The following is a 26273-nucleotide window of genomic DNA, read 5'->3' as shown; positions in this document are numbered from 1 at the left end:
ATGAAATGTATTGATGAAATACAATAAAATCACAACATAAGTTTCTTTGAATCAAAGCAAAAATAATTAGCTACAATAAAGAAAGAAAATACAGTAAAACACCACCTGCAGTGTTCCTCCCCTGGCTTACTGTAAAAAGCTAACTACAGTAAAACACCAACTGCAGTGTTCCTCCCCTGGCTTACTGTAAAAAGCTAACTACAGTAAAACACCAACTACAATGTTCCTCACCTGGCTTACTGTAAAAAGCTAACTACAGTAAAACACCAACTACAGTGTTCCTCACCTGGCTTACTGTAAAAAGCTAACTACAGTAAAACACCACCTGCAGTGTTCCTCCCCTGGCTTACTGTAAAAAGCTAACTACAGTAAAACACCAACTACAGTGTTCCTCCCCTGGCTTACTGTAAAACGCTAACTACAGTAAAACACCAACTACAGTGTTCCTCACCTGGCTTACTGTAAAACGCTAACTACAGTGTTCCTCACCTGGCTTACTGTAAAACGCTAACTACAGTAAAACACCAACTACAGTGTTCCTCACCTGGCTTACTGTAAAAAGCTAACTACAGTAAAACACCAACTACAGTGTTCCTCACCTGGCTTACTGTAAAACGCTAACTACAGTAAAACACCAACTACAGTGTTCCTCACCTGGCTTACTGTAAAACGCTAACTACAGTAAAACACCAACTACAGTGTTCCTCACCTGGCTTACTGTAAAACGCTAACTACAGTAAAACACCAACTACAGTGTTCCTCCCCTGGCTTACTGTAAAAAGCTAACTACAGTAAAACACCAACTACAGTGGTCCTCACCTGGCTTACTGTAAAAAGCTAACTACAGTAAAACACCAACTACAGTGGTCCTCACCTGGCTTACTGTAAAAAGCTAACTACAGTAAAACACCAACTACAGTGTTCCTCCCCTGGCTTACTGTAAAAAGCTAACTACAGTAAAACACCAACTACAGTGTTCCTCCCCTGGCTTACTGTAAAACGCTAACTACAGTAAAACACCAACTACAGTGTTCCTCCCCTGGCTTACTGTAAAAAGCTAACTACAGTAAAACACCAACTACAGTGTTCCTCCCCTGGCTTACTGTTAAAAGCTAACTACAGTAAAACACCAACTACAGTGGTCCTCACCTGGCTTACTGTAAAATGCTAACTACAGTAAAACACCAACTACAGTGTTCCTCCCCTGGCTTACTGTAAAAAGCTAACTACAGTAAAACACCAACTACAGTGTTCCTCCCCTGGCTTACTGTAAAAAGCTAACTACAGTAAAACACCAACTACAGTGTTCCTCACCTGGCTTACTGTAAAAAGCTAACTACAGTAAAACACCAACTACAGTGTTCCTCCCCTGGCTTACTGTAAAACGCTAACTACAGTAAAACACCAACTACAGTGTTCCTCACCTGGCTTACTGTAAAACGCTAACTACAGTAAAACACCAACTACAGTGTTCCTCACCTGGCTTACTGTAAAAAGCTAACTACAGTAAAACACCAACTGCAGTGTTCCTCCCCTGGCTTACTGTAAAAAGCTAACTACAGTAAAACACCAACTGCAGTGTTCCTCCCCTGGCTTACTGTAAAAAGCTAACTACAGTAAAACACCAACTGCAGTGTTCCTCCCCTGGCTTACTGTAAAAAGCTAACTACAGTAAAACACCAACTGCAGTGTTCCTCCCCTGGCTTACTGTAAAAAGCTAACTACAGTAAAACACCAACTGCAGTGTTCCTCCCTTGGCTTACTGTAAAAAGCTAACTACAGTAAAACACCAACTGCAGTGTTCCTCCCCTGGCTTACTGTAAAAAGCTAACTACAGTAAAACACCAACTACAGTGTTCCTCACCTGGCTTACTGTAAAACGCTAACTACAGTAAAACACCAACTACAGTGTTCCTCCCCTGGCTTACTGTAAAACGCTAACTACAGTAAAACACCAACTACAGTGTTCCTCACCTGGCTTACTGTAAAAAGCTAACTACAGTAAAACACCAACTACAGTGTTCCTCACCTGGCTTACTGTAAAAAGCTAACTACAGTAAAACACCAACTACAGTGTTCCTCCCCTGGCTTACTGTAAAACGCTAACTACAGTAAAACACCAACTACAGTGTTCCTCCCCTGGCTTACTGTAAAACGCTAACTACAGTAAAACACCAACTACAGTGTTCCTCACCTGGCTTACTGTAAAACGCTAACTACAGTAAAACACCAACTACAGTGTTTCCTCACCTGGCTTACTGTAAAAAGCTAACTACAGTAAAACACCAACTACAGTGTTCCTCACCTGGCTTACTGTAAAAAGCTAACTACAGTAAAACACCAACTACAGTGTTCCTCCCCTGGCTTACTGTAAAAAGCTAACTACAGTAAAACACCAACTACAGTGTTCCTCCCCTGGCTTACTGTAAAAAGCTAACTACAGTAAAACACCAACTACAGTGTTCCTCCCCTGGCTTACTGTAAAAAGCTAACTACAGTAAAACACCAACTGCAGTGGTCCTCACCTGGCTTACTGTAAAAAGCTAACTACAGTAAAACACCAACTGCAGTGTTCCTCCCCTGGCTTACTGTAAAAAGCTAACTACAGTAAAACACCAACTGCAGTGTTCCTCCCCTGGCTTACTGTAAAACGCTAACTACAGTAAAACACCAACTACAGTGTTCCTCCCCTGGCTTACTGTAAAAAGCTAACTACAGTAAAACACCAACTGCAGTGGTCCTCACCTGGCTTACTGTAAAAAGCTAACTACAGTAAAACACCAACTACAGTGTTCCTCCCCTGGCTTACTGTAAAAAGCTAACTACAGTAAAACACCAACTACAGTGTTCCTCCCCTGGCTTACTGTAAAAAGCTAACTACAGTAAAACACCAACTACAGTGTTCCTCACCTGGCTTACTGTAAAAAGCTAACTACAGTAAAACACCAACTACAGTGTAGTTGGTCTACATCCCACCACACCATCAGCTCTACAGACCTGATTTATCTCATCAAGGCAGGATACAAGGAGAGCTGCATTATGTGAACCAATAGGTCTACATCCCACCACACCATCAGCACTACAGACCTGATTTATCTCATCAAGGAAGGATACAAGGAGAGCTGCGTTATATGATCCAATAGGTCTACATCCCACCACGCCATCAGCACTACAGACCTGATTTATCTCATCAAGGCAGGATACAAGAGGAGCTGCATTATGTGAACCAATAGGAGGTCTGCATCACACCACACCATCAGCACTACAGACCAGATTTATCTCATCAAGGAAGGATACAAGGAGAGCTGCATTATGTGAACCAATAGGAGGTCTGCATCCCACCACACCATCTTCCGATATAGCCGCACACGTGGTGATGTTGGCCCCATGTCGTCCGGGTACTTGGATGGTTACCCGCTGGCCAATGAAATTCCGACATCTCCTCCTTGTCTTGGCCAGGTTGAAACCTGCCTCATCCTAAAAAGAGGAATTTGTGATGGTTTTCATCAGCGTCCAGCTCCATCACCCTCTAAAAATACATCTTGGAAAGAGAATTACTGATTACAACGATGTAGAATTTTGGGGGGAATTTTTCACAACAGGCATCTTGAAACTAAACATACTCAGTCCTCAGTTGCTTCACTCGGTCTGCGTTTCTTTCAACAGGCCCACGGTACAGCTGTTATAGAGACACCTGGTGCCTTTTCAGCGTGCGCGCAACAGTCTGCAAACTTATGGCTTCCACATTGTTGAACATGTCGTCATTGTCCAAGATGTGCCGCCGAATTTCTGTAAAGCGAATATCATTTCTGTGCCCTGAACCAAATTGACCACAGCCCTGCTCTTGTTGGTCAGTCAGAATTTTGCCGCTGCCGCCCCTATTTGGTCTAGTCTCAATTCTGCAGGGAAAATGAGAGTAAGAACACATTTAGTCACATCACCTACTCTGTGGTGCACATTGGCATGCAGTATACAGTCATTTAACAGTTGAGAGTAGCCTGTTTAATGCACGCTGAAGACTTACCGGTTCTCATTGAGGAAAGTTCTGATGATTGAGGCAACGGTTGATCTTCTGAGTTTTGGTTGAATCATTGTAGCTGCCTCAGTCATTGTCATGCCGTGATTTACGACATGGTCTACAACTATCGCTCGGATTTCATTGGACACTCTTTGCTGTTGCTGCCGCTGTCTTGGTTTGCGGCCTTGTCCTCTACCACGTTCCCTCACACCTCTCTAACGAGGCCCACGACCACCTCTCAGAAGGGGTGCTCGTCCTCTCTAACGAGGTCCACGACACCCCTCTCACCCCTCTCTCCCCTCTCTCCCCTCTCTCCCCTCTCAGCCCTCTCAGCCCTCTCAGCCCTCTCTTCCCTCTCTTCCCTCTCTTCCCTCTCAGCCCTCTCTTCCCTCTCAGCCCTCTCTTCCCTCTCTTCCCTCTCACCCCTCTCACCCCTCTCACCCCTCTCACCCCTCTCTCCCCTCTCAGCCCTCTCAGCCCTCTCTTCCCTCTCTTCCCTCTCAGCCCTCTCAGCCCTCTCTCCCCTCTCACCCCTCTCACCCCTCTCAGCCCTCTCACCCCTCTCAGCCCTCTCAGCCCTCTCTTCCCTCTCAGCCCTCTCAGCCCTCTCTCCCCTCTCACCCCTCTCAGCCCTCTCAGCCCTCTTAGCCCTCTCTTCCCTCTCAGCCCTCTCTTCCCTCTCTCCCCTCTCAGCCCACTCTTCCCTCTCTTCCCTCTCAGCCCTCTCAGCCCTGTCTTCCCTCTCAGCCCTCTCTTCCCTCTCAGCCCTCTCTTCCCTCTCAGCCCTCTCTCCCCTCTCAGCCCTCTCACCCCTCTCTTCCCTCTCAGCCCTCTCTCCCCTCTCAGCCCTCTCTCCCCTCTCAGCCCTCTCACCCCTCTCTTCCCTCTCAGCCCTCTCTCCCCTCTCAGCCCTCTCACCCCTCTCTTCCCTCTCAGCCCTCTCTCCCCTCTCAGCCCTCTCTTCCCTCTCAGCCCTCTCAGCCCTCTCAGCCCTCTCTTCCCTCTCTTCCCTCTCAGCCCTCTCTCCCCTCTCAGCCCTCTCAGCCCTCTCTTCCCTCTCTCCCCTCTCAGCCCTGTCTTCCCTCTCTTCCCTCTCAGTCCAGACAGGCCGGTGGAAACTGAAGAAATGCACAACAGAAAGCCACAACTGAACTGACCTCCATGCCTCCTACTACAGATTAAATATTTTTGTAATTTTTGTTGCCGTTTCTGTCTGTGTGGCTTCTGCACTCTTTAGGCTATGAGTCAGCTCCGTGAACTCAAATCAGCTGATGAGTTCTGAATATGTAGTTCCTTATCGAGTGTCCAGTGTAATGTTTGTGTCTCTGACTGTCTCTGTCTCTCTCCAGACGAACCACTACTACATGAAGCCCAGAGTGACGGATCACCAGTTTGGCATCAAGCACTATGCTGGAGAGGTAAATTACCCTCAAGGAGCTGAGCACTTGAGAAGGTCTCTCTCTGTCTCTGTCTGTCTCTCTCTGTCTCTCTCTGTCTCTCTCTGTCTCTGTCTGTCTCTCTCTGTCTCTCTCTGTCTCTCTCTGTCTCTCTCTGTCTCTCTCTGTCTCTGTCTGTCTCTCTCTGTCTCTCTCTGTCTCTCTCTGTCTCTCTCTGTCTGTGTCTCTGTCTCTCTCTCTCTCTCTCTGTCTCTCTCTCTCTCTCTCTCTCTCTCTCTGTCTCTCTCTGTCTCTCTCTGTCTCTCTCTGTCTCTCTCTGTCTGTGTCTCTCTCTCTCTCTCTCTCTCTCTCTGTCTCTCTCTCTCTCTCTCTCTCTGTCTCTCTCTGTCTCTGTCTGTCTCTCTCTGTCTCTCTCTGTCTCTCTCTGTCTCTCTCTCTCTCTCTCTCTCTCTCTCTCTGTCTCTCTCTGTCTGTCTCTCTGTCTCTCTCTCTCTCTCTCTCTCTCTCTCTCTCTCTCTCTGATTGCTTTATTGGCATGAAATACAATTTGTAGATACTTCCAAAGCAGTATAGTGGTACAGTATTTCAATAAATAAAGTCCAATACAATGAGGATAATGAAATCCACTTAATTTCAGTAGTAATAACAGTAGTACATATAATCATGGATAAAGGACACTCCTGCTGATGTATTGTGGACTCTTCAGGCGATACATTTAATTAAATAGTGATATGATTATAAAAAGATAGAAAGGCAAATAAATAAAAACCTCAAGATGGCTGCCATTTTACTGGCTCTCAACCAAACGTGCTATTTTGTTCGTTTTTTCACATTGTTTATAACTTATTTGTTGCTGCTTACCGTCTCTAATGACCGAAAAGAGCTCCTGGACATGAGAACAGCGATTACTCACCTCGAATTGGACTAAGAGTTTTTCGTTAATGAGTCGGACGAGAGGGATTTACTCCAGACACCCGAACAGGCCCTCTTCCCCGTCATTCGTAGGAGAAAAGAGACAGAGATTTTTCCGGAAAGAGATCGGGGTGCATCGTGATGGTTCAGGCGGCGAGTGGCCTAATTAATCTGCCTTTTCCATCCGTACTGTTAGCCAATGTACAATCGCTGGAAAATAAATGGGCCGAACTAAAAGCACGTATATCTTACCAATGGGACAGTAAAAACTGTAAGGTCTTTTGTTTCACCGAGTCGTGGCTGAACGACGACATTAATAACATACAGCTGGTGGGTTATACGCTATCGGCAGGACAGAACAGCTGCCTCTGGTAAGAAGGGCGGGGGACCTATGTACAGTTGAAGTAGGAAGTTTACATTCACTTAGGTTGGAGTCATTAAAACTCGTTTTTCAACCACTCCACAAATTTCTTGTTAACAAACTATAGTTTTGGCAAGTCGGTTAGGACATCTACTTTGTGCATGACACAAGTCATTTTTGCAATTGTTTACAGACAGATTATTTCACTTATAATTCACTGTATCACAATTCCAGTGGGTCAGAAGTGTACATACACTAAGTTGACTGTTCCTTTATACTGCTTGGAAAATCCCAGAAAATTATGGCATGTATTTAGAAGCTTCTGATAGGCTAATTGACATAATTTGAGTCAATTGGAGGTTTACCTGTGGATGTATTTCAAGGCCTACCTTCAAACTCAGTGCCTCTTTGCTTGACATCATGGGAAAATCAAAAGAAATCAGCCAAGACCTCAGAAAACAAATTGTAGAACTCCACAAGTCTGGTTAATCCTTGGGAGAAATTTCCAAATGCCTGAAGGTACCACGTTCATCTGTACAAACAATAGTACACAAGTATAAACACCATGGGACCACGCAGCCATCATACCGCTCAGGAAGGAGACGCGTTTTGTCTCCTAGAGACGAACGTACTTTGGTGCGAAAAGTGCAAATCAATCCAGAACAACAGCAAAGGACCTTGTGAAGATGCTGGAGGAAACGGGTACAAAAGTATCTATATCCACAGTAAAACGAGTCCTATATCGACATAACCTGAAAGGCCGCTCAGCAAGGAAGAAGCCACTGCTCCAAATCCATCATTTAAAAGCCAGACTACGGTTTGCAACTGCACATGGGGACAAAGATCATACTTTTTGGAGAAATGTCCTCTGGTCTGATGAAATAGAACTGTTTGGCCATACTGACCATCGTTGTGTTTGGAGGAAAAATGGAGATGCTTGCAAGCCGAAGAACACCATCCCAAACGTGAAGCACGGGGGTGGCAGCATCATGTTGTGGGGGTGCTTTGCTGCAGGAGGGACTGGTGCACTTCACAAAATAGATGGCATCATGAGGTAGGAAAATTATATGGATATATTGAAGCAACATCTCAAGACATCAGTCAGGGAGTTAAAGCTTGGTCGCAAATGGGTCTTCCAAATGGACAATGACCCCAAGCATACTTCCAAAGTTGTGGCAAAATGGCTTAAGGACAACAAAGTCAAGGTATTGGAGTGGCCATCCCAAAGCCCTGACCTCAATCCTATAGAGAATTTGTGGGCAGAACTGAAAAAGTGTGTGTGAGCAAGGAGGCCGACAAACCTGACTCAGTTACACCAGCTCTGCCAGGAGGAATGGGCCAAAATTCACCCAACTTATTGTGGGAAGCTTGTGGAAGGCTACCTGAAACGTTTGACTCAAGTTAAACAATTTAAAGGCAATGCTACCAAATACTAATTGAGTTTATGTAAACTTCTGACCCAGTGGGAATGTGATGAAAGTGTCACGCTCTGACCTAGGAGAGCTGTGTTTTCTCTGTTTAGTTAGGTCAGGGTGTGATAGGTGGGTGGGCATTCTAGGTTTTGTTTTTCTAGGTTTTGGCCGGGTATGGTTTCCAATCAGAGGCAGCTGTCTATCGTTGTCTCTGATTGGAAACCATACTTAGGCAGCCTGTTTTTCCCTGTGGTTTCGTGGGATCGTGTTTTTGTGCAGCTGTGTTTATTGCAGCCCCAGAACGCCACGTTTGTTTCAGTTTCACCTGTTTATTGTTTTTGTTTGGGTTCACTAATAAAATATGTGGAACTACCGGCCCGCTGCTCCTTGGCTAATTTATGACGGGGAATTCGAAGACAGCACTCGTGGCAGAAGATCCCACCAAAAGAAAGCCAAGCAGCGTGCGCTCACCAGGAAGACGAGCGGGACCAAGCAGTGTGGATCAGAGGACTGGACCTGGGAGGAGATCCTGGATGGGGCAGGACCTTGGACAAGGCCGGGGGAGTATCGCCGCCCGCCGGATGAGATAGAGGCAGCGAAGGCGGAACGGCGATACTGGGAAGAACGGCTAAGAGAGCTACAGGAGCCCGAGAGGCAGCGGCACATTTTTTTGGGGGGGTAGGGCGGGTTTAAGACCTGAGCCAACTCCCCGTGCTTATGCGGTGGTGCGCACGGTGTCGTCCATGCGCACTCACAGCCCGGTGCGCTCGGTGCAAGCTCCTCACCGTTGTCGTGCTAAGGTTGGCACTCAGCCAGCTTGGAGTATGCCCACTCAGCATTCCTGCCCTCCAGTGCGTCTCCAGAGCCCAGTACATCCTGTGCCTGCTCCTCGCACTCTCCCTCCAGTACGCCACCATAGCCCAGTACGGCCGGTGCCTGCTTTGAGCACTCGGTCTTCAGTGCGTCTCCCCAGTCCAGTGAGACCTGTTCCAGCTCCACGAATAAAGCCTCCAGTGATAATCGATGGTCCGAAGCCTGTTGAGATGATCCATGGCCCGGAGCCTGTAGAGATAATCCATGGCCCGGCACCTGTAGAGATAATCCATGGCACGGAACCTGTATTGATGATCCAAGGCATGGAGCCTGCAACAACGGTCCTAGTCCGGAACCTACAACGACGCTCTCCAGTCCGGAGCCTCCAGCGGTGCTCCCCAGTCCAGAGTCTTCACCGGCAGTCTGCAGCCCAGAGTCTTCACCGGCGGTCTGCTGCCCAGAGTCTTCAGCGGCAGCCTTCAGCCTAGAGTCTTCAGCGGCGGTTGGCATTCCAGAGCCTCCAGCGATGAACCCCCGGTCTGGTTCCTCTGGACACACAGAAGCGGGGGGATCAGTGGGCGTGGGGGGGTGGAGGGGCTACGCCCGGAACCAGAGCTGCCGCCAATTATAGATGCCCACCCGGACCCTCCCCAATAGGTTCAGGTTTGCGGCCGGGATTCCGCACCTTTGGGGGGGGGGGGGGGTACTGTCACGCTCTGACCTAGGAGAGCTGTGTTTTCTCTGTTTAGTTAGGTCAGGGTGTGATAGGTGGGTGGGCATTCTAGGTTTTGTTTTTCTATGTTTTGGCCGGGTATGGTTTCCAATCAGAGGCAGCTGTCTATCGTTGTCTCTGATTGGAAACCATACTTAGGCAGCCTGTTTTTCCCTGTGTTTTCGTGGGATCGTGTTTTTGTGCAGCTGTGTTTATTGCAGCCCCAGAACGTCACGTTTGTTTCAGTTTCACCTGTTTATTGTTTTTGTTTGGGTTCACAAATAAAATATGTGGAACTACCGGCCCGCTGCTCCGTGGCTAATTTATGACGTGGAATTCGAAGACAGCACTCGTGACAGAAAGAAATAAAAGCTGAAATAAATCATTCTCTCTACTATTATTCTGACATTTCACATTCTTACAATATAGTGGTGATCCTAACTGACCTAAAACAGGGAATTTTTACTCGGGTTAAAGTGTCAGGAATTGTGAAAAACTGAGTTCAAATGTATTTGGCTGAGGTGAATGTAAACTTCTGACCAACTGTATGTCTATTACCCTCAAGGGATTCACGTTCAGGTTCAGAACCTGTTCTAGCATCAATATCCCTACGCACAAAGCCTTCAGCTTGAAACTGGTTGGTTTTCTGGAACTCCTCTGAAGGAGAAGCATCTATATATGAATCATTGTTTCTTTGTTGAGTTTTAACCAAATATGGGTGTTATCCTCTTCAGTGTAAAGGTCCTGTTTCCACCATAATCCTTCCTCCTGAGTCCCTGCTCAGTGTAAAGGTCCTGTTTCCACCATAATGCTTCCTCCTGAGTCCCTGCTCAGTGTAAAGGTCCTGTTTCCACCCTAATCCTTCCTCCTGAGTCCCTGCTCAGTGTAAAGGTCCTGTTTCCACCCTAATCCTTCCTCCTGAGTCCCTGCTCAGTGTAAAGGTTCTGTTTCCACCATAATCCTTCCTCCTGAGTCCCTGCTCAGTGTAAAGGTCCTGTTTCCACCCTAATCCTTCCTCCTGAGTCCCTGCTCAGTGTAAAGGTCCTGTTTCCACCCTAATCCTTCCTCCTGAGTCCCTGCTCAGTGTAAAGGTCCTGTTTCCACCCTAATCCTTCCTCCTGAGTCCCTGCTCAGTGTAAAGGTCCTGTTTCCACCCTAATCCTTCCTCCTGAGTCCCTGCTCAGTGTAAAGGTCCTGTTTCCACCATAATCCTTCCTCCTGAGTCCCTGCTCAGTGTAAAGGCCCTGTTTCCACCCTAATCATTCCTCCTGAGTCCCTGCTCAGTGTAAAGGTCCTGTTTCCACCATAATCCTTCCTCCTGAGTCCCTGCTCAGTGTAAAGGTCCTGTTTCCACCCTAATCCTTCCTCCTGAGTCCCTGCTCAGTGTAAAGGTCCTGTTTCCACCCTAATCCTTCCTCCTGAGTCCCTGCTCAGTGTAAAGGTCCTGTTTCCACCCTAATCCTTCCTCCTGAGTCCCTGCTCAGTGTAAAGGTCCTGTTTCCACCCTAATCCTTCCTCCTGAGTCCCTGCTCAGTGTAAAGGTCCTGTTTCCACCATAATCCTTCCTCCTGAGTCCCTGCTCAGTGTAAAGGTCCTGTTTCCACCCTAATCCTTCCTCCTGAGTCCCTGCTCAGTGTAAAGGTCCTGTTTCCACCCTAATCCTTCCTCCTGAGTCCCTGCTCAGTGTAAAGGTCCTGTTTCCACCCTAATCATTCCTCCTGAGTCCCTGCTCAGTGTAAAGGTCCTGTTTCCACCATAATCCTTCCTCCTGAGTCCCTGCTCAGTGTAAAGGTCCTGTTTCCACCCTAATCCTTCCTCCTGAGTCCCTGCTCAGTGTAAAGGTCCTGTTTCCACCCTAATCCTTCCTCCTGAGTCCCTGCTCAGTGTAAAGGTCCTGTTTCCACCCTAATCCTTCCTCCTGAGTCCCTGCTCAGTGTAAAGGTCCTGTTTCCACCCTAATCCTTCCTCCTGAGTCCCTGCTCAGTGTAAAGGTCCTGTTTCCACCATAATCCTTCCTCCTGAGTCCCTGCTCAGTGTAAAGGTCCTGTTTCCACCCTAATCCTTCCTCCTGAGTCCCTGCTCAGTGTAAAGGTCCTGTTTCCACCCTAATCCTTCCTCCTGAGTCCCTGCTCAGTGTAAAGGTCCTGTTTCCACCCTAATCCTTCCTCCTGAGTCCCTGCTCAGTGTAAAGGTCCTGTTTCCACCATAATCCTTCCTCCTGAGTCCCTGCTCAGTGTAAAGGTCCTGTTTCCACCCTAATCATTCCTCCTGAGTCCCTGCTCAGTGTAAAGGTCCTGTTTCCACCATAATCCTTCCTCCTGAGTCCCTGCTCAGTGTAAAGGTCCTGTTTCCACCCTAATCCTTCCTCCTGAGTCCCTGCTCAGTGTAAAGGTCCTGTTTCCACCCTAATCCTTCCTCCTGAGTCCCTGCTCAGTGTAAAGGTCCTGTTTCCACCCTAATCCTTCCTCCTGAGTCCCTGCTCAGTGTAAAGGTCCTGTTTCCACCCTAATCCTTCCTCCTGAGTCCCTGCTCAGTGTAAAGGTCCTGTTTCCACCATAATCCTTCCTCCTGAGTCCCTGCTCAGTGTAAAGGTCCTGTTTCCACCCTAATCCTTCCTCCTGAGTCCCTGCTCAGTGTAAAGGTCCTGTTTCCACCCTAATCCTTCCTCCTGAGTCCCTGCTCAGTGTAAAGGTCCTGTTTCCACCCTAATCCTTCCTCCTGAGTCCCTGCTCAGTGTAAAGGTCCTGTTTCCACCATAATCCTTCCTCCTGAGTCCCTGCTCAGTGTAAAGGTCCTGTTTCCACCCTAATCTTTCCTCCTGAGTCCCTGCTCAGTGTAAAGGTCATGTTTCCACCATAATCCTTCCTCCTGAGTCCCTGCTCAGTGTAAAGGTCCTGTTTCCACCATAATCCTTCCTCCTGAGTCCCTGCTCAGTGTAAAGGTCCTGTTTCCACCCTAATCCTTCCTCCTGAGTCCCTGCTCAGTGTAAAGGTCCTGTTTCCACCCTAATCCTTCCTCCTGAGTCCCTGCTCAGTGTAAAGGTCCTGTTTCCACCCTAATCCTTCCTCCTGAGTCCCTGCTCAGTGTAAAGGTCCTGTTTCCACCCTAATCATTCCTCCTGAGTCCCTGCTCAGTGTAAAGGTCCTGTTTCCACCATAATCCTTCCTCCTGAGTCCCTGCTCAGTGTAAAGGTCCTGTTTCCACCCTAATCCTTCCTCCTGAGTCCCTGCTCAGTGTAAAGGTCCTGTTTCCACCCTAATCCTTCCTCCTGAGTCCCTGCTCAGTGTAAAGGTCCTGTTTCCACCCTAATCCTTCCTCCTGAGTCCCTGCTCAGTGTAAAGGTCCTGTTTCCACCCTAATCCTTCCTCCTGAGTCCCTGCTCAGTGTAAAGGTCCTGTTTCCACCCTAATCCTTCCTCCTGAGTCCCTGTTCAGTGTAAAGGTCCTGTTTCCACCCTAATCCTTCCTCCTGAGTCCCTGCTCAGTGTAAAGGTCCTGTTTCCACCCTAATCCTTCCTCCTGAGTCCCTGCTCAGTGTAAAGGTCCTGTTTCCACCCTAATCATTCCTCCTGAGTCCCTGCTCAGTGTAAAGGTCCTGTTTCCACCCTAATCCTTCCTCCTGAGTCCCTGCTCAGTGTAAAGGTCCTGTTTCCACCATAATCCTTCCTCCTGAGTCCCTGCTCAGTGTAAAGGTCCTGTTTCCACCATATGATCATTTGCTTCCAACTTTGTGGCAACAGTTTTGGGAAGGCCCTTTCATGTTTCAGCATGACAATGTCCCCGTGCACAAAGCGAGGTCCATACAGAAATGGTTTGTCGAGGTCGGCGTGGAAGAACTTGACTGGCCTGCACAGAGCCCTGACTGCGAGCCAGGCCTAATCGCCCAACATCAGTGCCCGACCTCACTGATGCTCTTGTGGCTGAATGGAAGTAAGTCCCTGCAGCAATGTTCCAACATCTAGTGGAAAGCCTTCCCAGAAGAGAGGAGGCTGTTATAGCAGCAATGTTCCAACATCTAGTGGAAAGCCTTCCCAGAAGAGTGGAGGCTGTTATAGCAGCAATGTTCCAACATCTAGTGGAAAGCCTTCCCAGAAGAGTGGAGGCTGTTATAGCAGCAATGTTCCAACATCTAGTGGAATGCCTTCCCAGAAGAGTGGAGGCTGTTATAGCAGCAATGTTCCTACATCTAGTGGAAAGCCTTCCCAGAAGAGAGGAGGCTGTTATAGCAGCAATGTTCCAACATCTAGTGGAATGCCTTCCCAGAAGAGTGGAGGCTGTTATAGCAGCAATGTTCCTACATCTAGTGGAAAGCCTTCCCAGAAGAGAGGAGGCTGTTATAGCAGCAATGTTCCTACATCTAGTGGAAAGCCTTCCCAGAAGAGTGGAGGCTGTTATAGCAGCAATGTTCCAACATCTAGTGGAAAGCCTTCCCAGAAGAGTGGAGGCTGTTATAGCAGCAATGTTCCTACATCTAGTGGAAAGCCTTCCCAGAAGAGAGGAGGCTGTTATAGCAGCAAAGGGGGGGGACCAACTCTATATTAATCTCTGTCCTCTCTGTCTCCCTGTCCTCTCTGTCCCCCCGTTCCCTCTGTTCCCTCTGTCATCCCTGTTCCCTCTGTCCTCTCTGTCCCCCTGTCCCCTCTGTCCTCTCTGTCTGTTCCCTCTGTCCTCTCTGTCCCCTCTGCCCCCTCTGTCCTCTCTGTCCCCTCTGCCCCCTCTGTCCTCTCTGTCCCCTCTGTCCTCTCTGTCCCTCTGCCCCCTCTGTCCTCCCTGTTCCCTCTGTCCTCCCTGTCCCCTCTGTCCTCTCTGTCCCCCTGTCCCCTCTGTCCTCTCTGTCCCTCTGCCCCCTCTGTCCTCTCTGTCTCCCTGTCCTCTCTGTCCTCTCTGTCCCCTCTGTCCTTGTCCTCTCTGTCCCCCTGTTCCCTCTGTCCTCCCTGTTCCCTCTGTCCTCTCTGTCCCCCTGTTCCCTCTGTCCTCCCTGTTCCCTCTGTCCTCCCTGTCCTCTCTGTTCCCTCTGCCCCCTCTGTCCTCTCTGCCCCCTCTGTCCTCTCTGTCTCCCTGTCCTCTCTGTCCTCTCTGTCCTCTCTGTCCCCTCTGTCCTTGTCCTCTCTGTCCCCCTGTGCCCTGGGCCAAGGGAGCATTACTCTAGTGAGGAATTGTCTCCTGTTAAGATTAGGGCTCAGTAACTCTCAACAGGTGACGGTATTCCCACAGCGCCCAGCTCCTCTTTGTTCCCACCGTCCCTTCTCTCTCAGTGAGCCTCAGCCACAGCTTTATACAGACTTTAGGAGACTCGCTATCATTCTCTTCATGTACAGCTAATGTAATGTACAGTACTGAACATACTGTAACCTGCCTCTTACCTGTTTATTTTGACCAGGTTCTGTACGACATCAGAGGGATCCTACAGAAGAACAGAGATACCTTCAGAGATGACATCTTAAACATGCTTAAAGACAGCAGGTATACACGATATGTATTACTGTTAGCAGTTAGCCTAGCGCAGGGTTTCCCAAACTCGGTCCCGGGGGCCCCCCAGGTGCACGTTTTGGGGTTTTTGCCCCCTAGCGCTACACAGCTGATTGGAATAACCAACTCATCATCAAGCTTTGATTGTGTGTATCAGCTGTGAATCAGCTGTGAATCAGCTGTGATTGTTTGAATCAGCTGTGAATCAGCTGTGAATCAGCTGTGTATCAGCTGTGAATCAGCTGTGATTGTTTGAATCAGCTGTGAATCAGCTGAATCAGCTGTGTATCAGCTGTGAATCAGCTGTGTATCAGCTGTGAATCAGCTGTGATTGTTTGAATCAGCTGTGAATCAGCTGTGATTGTTTGAATCAGCTGTGAATCAGCTGTGATTGTTTGAATCAGCTGTGTATCAGCTGCGAATCAGCTGTGATTGTTTGAATCAGCTGTGAATCAGCTGTGTATCAGCTGTGAATCAGCTGTGTATCAGCTGTGAATCAGCTGTGAATCAGCTGTGAATCAGCTGTGAATCAGCTGTGTATCAGCTGCGAATCAGCTGCGAATCAGCTGCGAATCAGCTGCGAATCAGCTGTGAATCAGCTGTGATTGTTTGAATCAGCTGTGAATCAGCTGTGATTGTTTGAATCAGCTGTGAATCAGCTGTGAATCAGCTGCGAATCAGCTGTGAATCAGCTGTGAATCAGCTGTGTATCAGCTGTGTATCAGCTGTGAATCAGCTGTGAATCAGCTGCGAATCAGCTGTGAATCAGCTGTGTAGTTGCTAGGGGACAAAAACCAACATCTGCACAAAGGGGAGGGCCCAGGCTTGAGTTTGGGAAACCCTTGCCTTTAACCTTTAACCCGAAAGGTCGCTGGTTCAAATCCCGAGTCGGCAGTCCCCAAGAACAACTGCACCCTGGGTACTGATGACATGGACGTCGACTAAGGCAGCCACACCACCACCGCACCCCCCTGATTCAGAGGGTTTAATGTGGAAGACACATTTCAGTTGAATACATTCAGTTGTTTAACTGACTAGGTTCCCCTCCTTTCCCCTGGTCATAAAATGCACCAGTTGAATAGTCTTTGCAGTTGACATTGTGCATGTAGTTCCTCCTTTTACGAGTTAGTTTTTTTAAAATTGTAAATGACTATGGTTTATGTGTGTTGCAGACTTGACTTCATCTATGACCTGTTTGAGCGTGTCGGGAGCAGGAACGGAGAGGAGACACTGAAGATGGGGACGGCCAGACGCAAACCCACCGTCAGCTCCCAGTTCAGGGTGAGGACCTTTAACCTCTAACCTTTAACCTCTAACCTCTAACCCCTAACCCACCGTCAGCTCCCAGTTCAGGGTGAGGACCTTTAACCTCTAACCTTTAACCTCTAACCTCTAACCCCTAACCCACCGTCAGCTCCCAGTTCAGGGTGAGGACCTTTAACCTCTAACCTTTAACCTCTAACCTCTAACCCCTAACCCACCGTCAGCTCCCAGTTCAGGGTGAGGACCTTTAACCTCTAACCTTTAACCTCTAACCTCTAACCCCTAACCCACCGTCAGCTCCCAGTTCAGGGTGAGGACCTTTAACCTCTAACCTTTAACCTCTAACCTCTAACCCCTAACCCACCGTCAGCTCTCAGTTCAGGGTGAGGACCTTTAACCTCTAACCTTTAACCTCTAACCCCTAACCCCTAACCTCTAACCCCTAACCTCTAACCCCTAACCCTAACCCCTAACCCACTGTCAGCTCCCAGTTCAGGGTGAGGACCTTTAACCTCTAACCTTTAACCTCTAACCCCTAACCCACCGTCAGCTCCCAGTTCAGGGTGAGGACCTTTAACCTCTAACCTTTAACCTCTAACCTCTAACCCCTAACCCACCGTCAGCTCTCAGTTCAGGGTGAGGACCTTTAACCTCTAACCTTTAACCTCTAACCCCTAACCCCTAACCTCTAACCCCTAACCTCTAACCCCTAACCCTAACCCCTAACCCACTGTCAGCTCCCAGTTCAGGGTGAGGACCTTTAACCTCTAACCTTTAACCTCTAACCCCTAACCCACCGTCAGCTCTCAGTTCAGGGTGAGGACCTTTAACCTCTAACCTTTAACCTCTAACCCCTAACCCCTAACCTCTAACCCCTAACCCCTAACCTCTAACCCCTAACCCTAACCCCTAACCCCTAACCCCTAACCTCTAACCCCTAACCTCTAACCCCTAACCCTAACCGCTAACCCCTAACCTCTAACCCCTAACCTCTAACCCCTAACCTCTAACCCCTAACCCACTGTCAGCTCTCAGTTCAGGGTGAGGACCTTTAACCTCTAACTCCTAACCCCTAACCTCTAACCCCTTACCCCTAACCCCTAACCTCTAACCTTTAACCTCTAACCCTAACCCACTGTCAGCTCTCAGTTCAGGGTGAGGACCATGGTCAACCTCTGACCTCTAGTCATCCACATGCTAAATTAACCTCTATCCTTTACTATTCAGCCTATTGAAATCATCTTGGCTATTATATGATAGGTATTGTCTTGACTTGTGTTTCTGATCCTGTATCTAGATGTGTTGTTGTGTTTCTGATCCTGTATCTAGATGTGATGTTGTGTTTCTGATCCTGTATCTAGATGTGATGTTGTGTTTCTGATCCTGTATCTAGATGTGTTGTTGTGTTTCTGATCCTGTATCTAGATGTGTTGTTGTGTTTCTGATCCTGTATCTAGATGTGTTGTTGTGTTTCTGATCCTGTATCTAGATGTGATGTTGTGTTTCTGATCCTGTATCTAGATGTGTTGTTGTGTTTCTGATCCTGTATCTAGATGTGATGTTGTGTTTCTGATCCTGTATCTAGATGTGTTGTTGTGTTTCTGATCCTGTATCTAGATGTGATGTTGTGTTTCTGATCCTGTATCTAGATGTGTTGTTGTGTTTCTGATCCTGTATCTAGATGTGATGTTGTGTTTCTGATCCTGTATCTAGATGTGTTGTTGTGTTTCTGATCCTGTATCTAGATGTGTTGTTGTGTTTCTGATCCTGTATCTAGATGTGATGTTGTGTTTCTGATCCTGTATCTATATCTATATGTGTTGTTGTGTTTCTGATCCTGTATCTAGATGTGTTGTTGTGTTTCTGATCCTGTATCTAGATGTGTTGTTGTGTTTCTGATCCTGTATCTAGATGTGTTGTTGTGTTTCTGATCCTGTATCTAGATGTGTTGTTGTGTTTCTGATCCTGTATCTAGATGTGTTGTTGTGTTTCTGATCCTGTATCTAGATGTGGTGTTGTGTTTCTGATCCTGTATCTAGATGTGATGTTGTGTTTCTGATCCTGTATCTATATCTAGATGTGGTGTTGTGTTTCTGATCCTGTATCTAGATGTGTTGTTGTGTTTCTGATCCTGTATCTAGATGTGTTGTTGTGTTTCTGATCCTGTATCTAGATGTGTTGTTGTGTTTCTGATCCTGTATCTAGATGTGATGTTGTGTTTCTGATCCTGTATCTATATCTAGATGTGTTGTTGTGTTTCTGATCCTGTATCTAGATGTGGTGTTGTGTTTCTGATCCTGTATCTATATCTAGATGTGATGTTGTGTTTCTGATCCTGTATCTAGATGTGATGTTGTGTTTCTGATCCTGTATCTATATCTAGATGTGTTGTTGTGTTTCTGATCCTGTATCTAGATGTGTTGTTGTGTTTCTGATCCTGTATCTAGATGTGTTGTTGTGTTTCTGATCCTGTATCTAGATGTGATGTTGTGTTTCTGATCCTGTATCTAGATGTGATGTTGTGTTTCTGATCCTGTATCTAGATGTGATGTTGTGTTTCTGATCCTGTATCTATATCTAGATGTGTTGTTGTGTTTCTGATCCTGTATCTAGATGTGTTGTTGTGTTTCTGATCCTGTATCTAGATGTGTTGTTGTGTTTCTGATCCTGTATCTAGATGTGATGTTGTGTTTCTGATCCTGTATCTAGATGTGGTGTTGTGTTTCTGATCCTGTATCTAGATGTGTTGTTGTGTTTCTGATCCTGTATCTAGATGTGTTGTTGTGTTTCTGATCCTGTATCTAGATGTGTTGTTGTGTTTCTGATCCTGTATCTAGATGTGTTGTTGTGTTTCTGATCCTGTATCTAGATGTGTTGTTGTGTTTCTGATCCTGTATCTAGATGTGTTGTTGTGTTTCTGATCCTGTATCTAGATGTGATGTTGTGTTTCTGATCCTGTATCTATATCTAGATGTGTTGTTGTGTTTCTGATCCTGTATCTAGATGTGATGTTGTGTTTCTGATCCTGTATCTAGATGTGATGTTGTGTTTCTGATCCTGTATCTAGATGTGTTGTTGTGTTTCTGATCCTGTATCTAGATGTGTTGTTGTGTTTCTGATCCTGTATCTAGATGTGATGTTGTGTTTCTGATCCTGTATCTAGATGTGTTGTTGTGTTTCTGATCCTGTATCTAGATGTGATGTTGTGTTTCTGATCCTGTATCTAGATGTGATGTTGTGTTTCTGATCCTGTATCTAGATGTGTTGTTGTGTTTCTGATCCTGTATCTAGATGTGTTGTTGTGTTTCTGATCCTGTATCTAGATGTGTTGTTGTGTTTCTGATCCTGTATCTATATCTAGATGTGTTGTTGTGTTTCTGATCCTGTATCTAGATGTGATGTTGTGTTTCTGATCCTGTATCTAGATGTGTTGTTGTGTTTCTGATCCTGTATCTAGATGTGATGTTGTGTTTCTGATCCTGTATCTAGATGTGTTGTTGTGTTTCTGATCCTGTATCTATATCTAGATGTGATGTTGTGTTTCTGATCCTGTATCTAGATGTGTTGTTGTGTTTCTGATCCTGTATCTAGATGTGTTGTTGTGTTTCTGATCCTGTATCTATATCTAGATGTGATGTTGTGTTTCTGATCCTGTATCTATATCTAGATGTGATGTTGTGTTTCTGATCCTGTATCTATATCTAGATGTGTTGTTGTGTTTCTGATCCTGTATCTATATGTGTTGTTGTGTTTCTGATCCTGTATCTAGATGTGGTGTTGTGTTTCTGATCCTGTATCTAGATGTGATGTTGTGTTTCTGATCCTGTATCTATATCTAGATGTGGTGTTGTGTTTCTGATCCTGTATCTATATCTAGATGTGTTGTTGTGTTTCTGATCCTGTATCTTAGATCTAGATGTGATGTTGTGTTTCTGATCCTGTATCTAGATGTGATTGTTCTGATGTGTGTTGTGTTTCTGATCCTGTATCTAGATGTGTTGTTGTGTTTCTGATCCTGTATCTAGATGTGTTGTTGTGTTTCTGATCCTGTATCTAGATGTAGATGTGATGTTGTGTTTCTGATCCTGTATCCTAGATGTGTTGTTGTGTTTCTGATCCTGTATCTAGATGTGATGTTGTGTTTCTGATCCTGTATCTAGATGTGATGTTGTGTTTCTGATCCTGTATCTAGATGTGTTGTTGTGTTTCTGATCCTGTATCTAGATGTGTTGTTGTGTTTCTGATCCTGTATCTAGATGTGATGTTGTGTTTCTGATCCTGTATCTAGATGTGTTGTTGTGTTTCTGATCCTGTATCTAGATGTGATGTTGTGTTTCTGATCCTGTATCTAGATGTGTTGTTGTGTTTCTGATCCTGTATCTAGATGTGTTGTTGTGTTTCTGATCCTGTATCTAGATGTGTTGTTGTGTTTCTGATCCTGTATCTAGATGTGATGTTGTGTTTCTGATCCTGTATCTAGATGTGGTGTTGTGTTTCTGATCCTGTATCTAGATGTGTTGTTGTGTTTCTGATCCTGTATCTAGATGTGTTGTTGTGTTTCTGATCCTGTATCTAGATGTGATGTTGTGTTTCTGATCCTGTATCTAGATGTGATGTTGTGTTTCTGATCCTGTATCTAGATGTGATGTTGTGTTTCTGATCCTGTATCTAGATGTGATGTTGTGTTTCTGATCCTGTATCTAGATGTGTTGTTGTGTTTCTGATCCTGTATCTAGATGTGTTGTTGTGTTTCTGATCCTGTATCTAGATGTGATGTTGTGTTTCTGATCCTGTATCTAGGTTTCTGATCCTGTATCTAGATGTGTTGTTGTGTTTCTGATCCTGTATCTAGATGTGATGTTGTGTTTCTGATCCTGTATCTATATGTGTTGTTGTGTTTCTGCAGGACTCTCTCCATTCCTTGATGAACACTCTGAGTGCCTCCAACCCTTTCTTTGTGCGCTGCATCAAACCCAACATGAACAAGGTGGGTTATTCGGTATTCACCCCAACATGAACAAGGTGGGTTATTCGGTATTCACCCCAACATGAACAAGGTGGGTCGTTCAGTATTCACCACAACCACCAGCTGCTGAACTGGAAACTGCACTCATAGCAGCTTGAATCCAGGTCAGAGAAAATACATTTCTAAAAGCTATTCATAGTTGTTATGCTGTCTTGCCCATGTACCCTCAGTGTGATTCTACTCTATACAACACAGAGTGAAGGAGCCATTTTGATAGTATGTCTATAGACTTTAGAAACACAACAGAGAGTCAGAGGAGATAGGAAGGAGGGTGGCTCGCTGATGTCACGAAGGTCACCCGTCCCACTCTCATTAGAAGTGCAGATCAATAAAGTGTAGTATATACAGTGCCTTTGGAAAGAATTCAGAAACCTTAACTTTTCCCACATTTTGTTAGGTTACAGCCTTATTCTAAAATTGATTAAATTGTTTTTTTCCCCTCATCAATCTACACACAATACCCCATAATGACATCACAATACCCCATAATGACATCACAATACCCCATAATGACATCACAATACCCCATAATGACATCACAATACCCCATAGTGACATCACAATACCACATAGTGACATCACAATACCCCATAATGACATCATAATAATGACAAAGCAAAAACGGGTTATTTTTTATTTTTGCTATTATATATGTATTTTTTAAATGATATCACATTTACATAAGTATTCAGACCCTTTACTCAGTACTTTGTTGAAGCACCTTTGGCAGCGATTACAGCCTCCAGTCTTCTTGGGTATGACGCTACAAGCTTGGCACACCTGTATTTGGGGAGTTTCTCCCATTCTTCTCTGCAGATCCTCTCAAACTCTGTCAGGTTGGATGGGGAGCGTTGCTGCACAGCTATTTTCAGGTCTCTCCAGAGATGTTCGAATCGGGCTCTGGCTGGGCCACTCAATGACATTCAGAGACTTTTCCTGCAGCCACTCCTGCGTTGTCTTGCTGTGTGCTTAGGGTTGTTGTCCTGTTGGAAGGTGAACCTTCGCCCCAGTCTGAGGTCCTGAGCGCCCTAGAGCAGGTTTTCATCAAGGATCTCTCTGTACTTTGCTCCGTTCATCTTTGCCTCGATCCTGACTAGTCTCCCAGTCCCTGCTGCTGAAAAACATCCCCACAGCATGATGCTGCCACCACCATGCTTCACCGTAGGGATGGTGCCAGGTTTCCTCCAGACGTGACGCTTGGCATTCAGGCCAAAGGGTTCAATCTTGGTTTCATCAGACCAGAGAATCTTGTTTCTCATGGTCAGAGTCCTTTAGGTGCCTTTTGGCAAACTCCAAGTGGGCTGTCATGTGCCTTTTACTGAGGAGGGGCTTCCATCTGGCAACTCTACCATAAAGGCCTGATTGGTGGAGTGCTGCAGAGATGATTGTCCTTCTGGAAAGTTCCTCCCATCTCCACAGAGGAACTCTATAGCTCTGTCAGAGTGACCATTGGGTTCTTGGTCACCTCCCTGACCAAGGCCCTTCTCCCCAAATTGCTCAGTTTGGCCGGGTGGCCAGCTCTAGGAAGAGTCTTTGTGGTTCCTAACTTCTTCCATTTAACAATGATGGAGGTTGGTTTTTGCTCTGACATGCACTGTCAACTTTGGGACCTTATAAAGACAGGTGTGTGCCTTTCCAAATCATGTCCAATTTATTGAATTTACCACAGGTGGACTCCAATCAAGTTGTAGAAACATCTCAAGGATGATCAATGGAAACAGGATGCACCTGAGCTCAATTTCGAGTCTCATAGCAAAGGGTCTGAATACTTTTGTAAATCAGGTATTTATGTTTTTTCTTGTTGATACATTTTTGATACATAAAATGTCTAAAAACCTGTTTTCTCTTTTTCATTACGGGGTATTGTGTCTATATTGCTGACAATTTTATTTAATCCATTTTAGAATAAAGCTGTAACGTAACAAAATATGGAAAAAGCCAAGGGGTCCTGAATACTTTCCAAAGGCGCAGTATAGAATGGCAATGTCCGCTTTAGGTATAATGCCAGGAGCCGCTTGTGGATTTGACGGCTCTAACTAACGCAGTTCCACCTCTGACAAGCCAAAACAACCTCTATGCGGATGTAGGGCTGATTTTGAATAGAGCCCTGAGTGTTCCGGGACCTTCCACGGGTCCGTGAGGGCTCTCTTTGTGCCTCTGTAACAACGCCCCTCTGCCAGGACATTCTTCCAGCCCAGGTCAGAGGTTAGGGTTGGCCCGCCACAGCTGTGGATGGTTGTGTGTGGGCCATTGTTGCACTACTAACTGACCTGCTGACTGCTGCTAGAGCGAGAGAGAGAGAGAGAGAGAGAGAGAGAGAGAGAGAGAGAGAGAGAGAGAGAGAGAGAGAGAGAGAGAGAGAGAGAGAGAGAGGAGAGAGAGAGAGAATTGACATTTAACACATGATGAAGTGCGTTGCCAGTAGATTCATTTCCTTCTGGAACTGGCACAATTGGCTTTCATGGTTAACAAGGCATGATCACTGTTCTCGTTGTCCTCTGAGAGGTTTGGGTTACAGAAGGTTACTGTTACAGAGGAACATGTTCTCACAGAGTCCCCAATGCCAATCGCTACCATGTCTCACCTTATCCCCTGGCATGGCAGCAATCCCTTCCCCTTGTCCCCTTGTCCCTGGCATGGCAGCAGTCCCTCTCCCTTGTCCCCTGTCCCTGTCCCTGGCATGGCAGCAGTCCCTCTCCCTTGTCCCCTGTCCCTGTCCCTGGCATGGCAGCAGTCCCTCTCCCTTGTCCCCTGTCCCTGTCCCTGGCATGGCAGCAGTCCCTCTCCCTTGTCCTCTACCAGTCCCTCTCCCTTGTCCCCTCCCTTGTCCTCTACCAGTCCCTCTCCCTTGTCCCCTCCCTTGTCCTCTACCAGTCCCTCTCCCTTGTCCCCTCCCTTGTCCTCTACCAGTCCCTCTCCGTTGAAGACGTGGTGCTGACATCAGAAGTTGTTGGCAGCTGATATAAATGAGTAACAGTGCAGTCAGCATTTTTGTTGCGTCACCTTGGTGACGGCCTGCTCATGTCACCTGACACATGTTGTTCTTGTTGTTGTACTTCTCAGAACGCCAACATGTTTGACCCGGAAGTGGTCCTGAACCAGCTGAGGTATTCTGGGATGTTGGAGACAGTGAAGATCCGCAGGGCTGGGTTTCCTGTCCGCAGGACGTTTCCAGACTTCTGCAGCAGGTCAGCCTGGAGACAGTAATAACTAGAAGATACAAAAATACTACAGTATCTACACAAAAATACTACAGTATCTACACAAAAATACTACAGTATCTACACAAAAATACTCCAGTATCTACACACTGATACTACAGTATCTACACAAAAATACTACAGTATCTACACAAAAATACTACAGTATCTACACACTGATACTACAGTATCTACACAAAAATACTACAGTATCTACACACTGATACTACAGTATCTATACACTGATACTACAGTATCTACACACTGATACTACAGTATCTACACACTGATACTACAGTATCTACACAAAAATACTACAGTATCTACACAAAAATACTACAGTATCTACACAAAAATACTACAGTATCTACACACTGATACTACAGTATCTACACACTGATACTACAGTATCTACACAAAAATACTACAGTATCTACACAAAAATACTACAGTATCTACACAAAAATACTACAGTATCTACACAAAAATACTACAGTATCTACACACTGATACTACAGTATCTACACAAAAATACTACAGTATCTACACAAAAATACTACAGTATCTACACACTGATACTACAGTATCTACACACTGATACTACAGTATCTACACAAAAATACTACAGTATCTACACAAAAATACTACAGTATCTACACACTGATACTACAGTATCTACACAAAAATACTACAGTATCTACACACTGATACTACACACTGATACTACAGTATCTACACAAAAATACTACAGTATCTACACAAAAATACTACAGTATCTACACACTGATACTACAGTATCTACACACTGATACTACAGTATCTACACAAAAATACTACAGTATCTACACACTGATACTACAGTATCTACACACTGATACTACAGTATCTACACAAAAATACTACAGTATCTACACAAAAATACTACAGTATCTACACACTGATACTACAGTATCTACACACTGATACTACAGTATCTACACAAAAATACTACAGTATCTACACAAAAATACTACAGTATCTACACACTGATACTACAGTATCTACACAAAAATACTACAGTATCTACACACTGATACTACACACTGATACTACAGTATCTACACAAAAATACTACAGTATCTACACAAAAATACTACAGTATCTACACACTGATACTACAGTATCTACACACTGATACTACAGTATCTACACAAAAATACTACAGTATCTACACACTGATACTACAGTATCTACACACTAAAGATACTACACACTGATACTACAGTATCTACACACTGATACTACACACTAATACTACAGTATCTATACACTGATACTACAGTATCTACACACTGATACTACAGTATCTATACACTGATACTACAGTATCTACACACTGATACTACAGTATCTATACACTGATACTACAGTATCTACACACTGATACTACAGTATCTACACACTGATACTACAGTATCTACACACTGATACTACAGTATCTACACACTGATACTACAGTATCTACACACTGATACTACAGTATCTACACACTGATACTACAGTATCTACACACTAATACTACAGTATCTATACACTGATACTACAGTATCTACACACTGATACTACACACTGATACTACAGTATCTACACACTGATACTACAGTATCTACACACTGATACTACAGTATCTATACACTGATACTACAGTATCT

General features: G+C 45.6%; 1 protein-coding gene across 1 annotated transcript in view; it reads left to right on the top strand.

The window, feature by feature from the left end:
• Window positions 1-26273, top strand: part of LOC106586950 (unconventional myosin-X) — a 265626-nt gene that overhangs the window by 151714 nt on the left and 87639 nt on the right. Inside the window, exons 16-20 of the mRNA XM_082969251.1 lie at window positions 5368-5436; window positions 15005-15087; window positions 16266-16374; window positions 21263-21343; window positions 24446-24570. Of these exons, the coding sequence (XP_082825377.1) occupies window positions 5368-5436; window positions 15005-15087; window positions 16266-16374; window positions 21263-21343; window positions 24446-24570 (467 nt within the window). The remainder of the gene's footprint in view (window positions 1-5367; window positions 5437-15004; window positions 15088-16265; window positions 16375-21262; window positions 21344-24445; window positions 24571-26273) is intronic.

The sequence above is a fragment of the Salmo salar genome, chromosome 25 (assembly GCF_965601325.2).
Source record: "Salmo salar chromosome 25, fSalSal1, whole genome shotgun sequence".
Lineage (NCBI taxonomy): Eukaryota > Metazoa > Chordata > Actinopteri > Salmoniformes > Salmonidae > Salmo > Salmo salar.
This window is presented reverse-complemented; position numbering and strand designations above follow the sequence as displayed.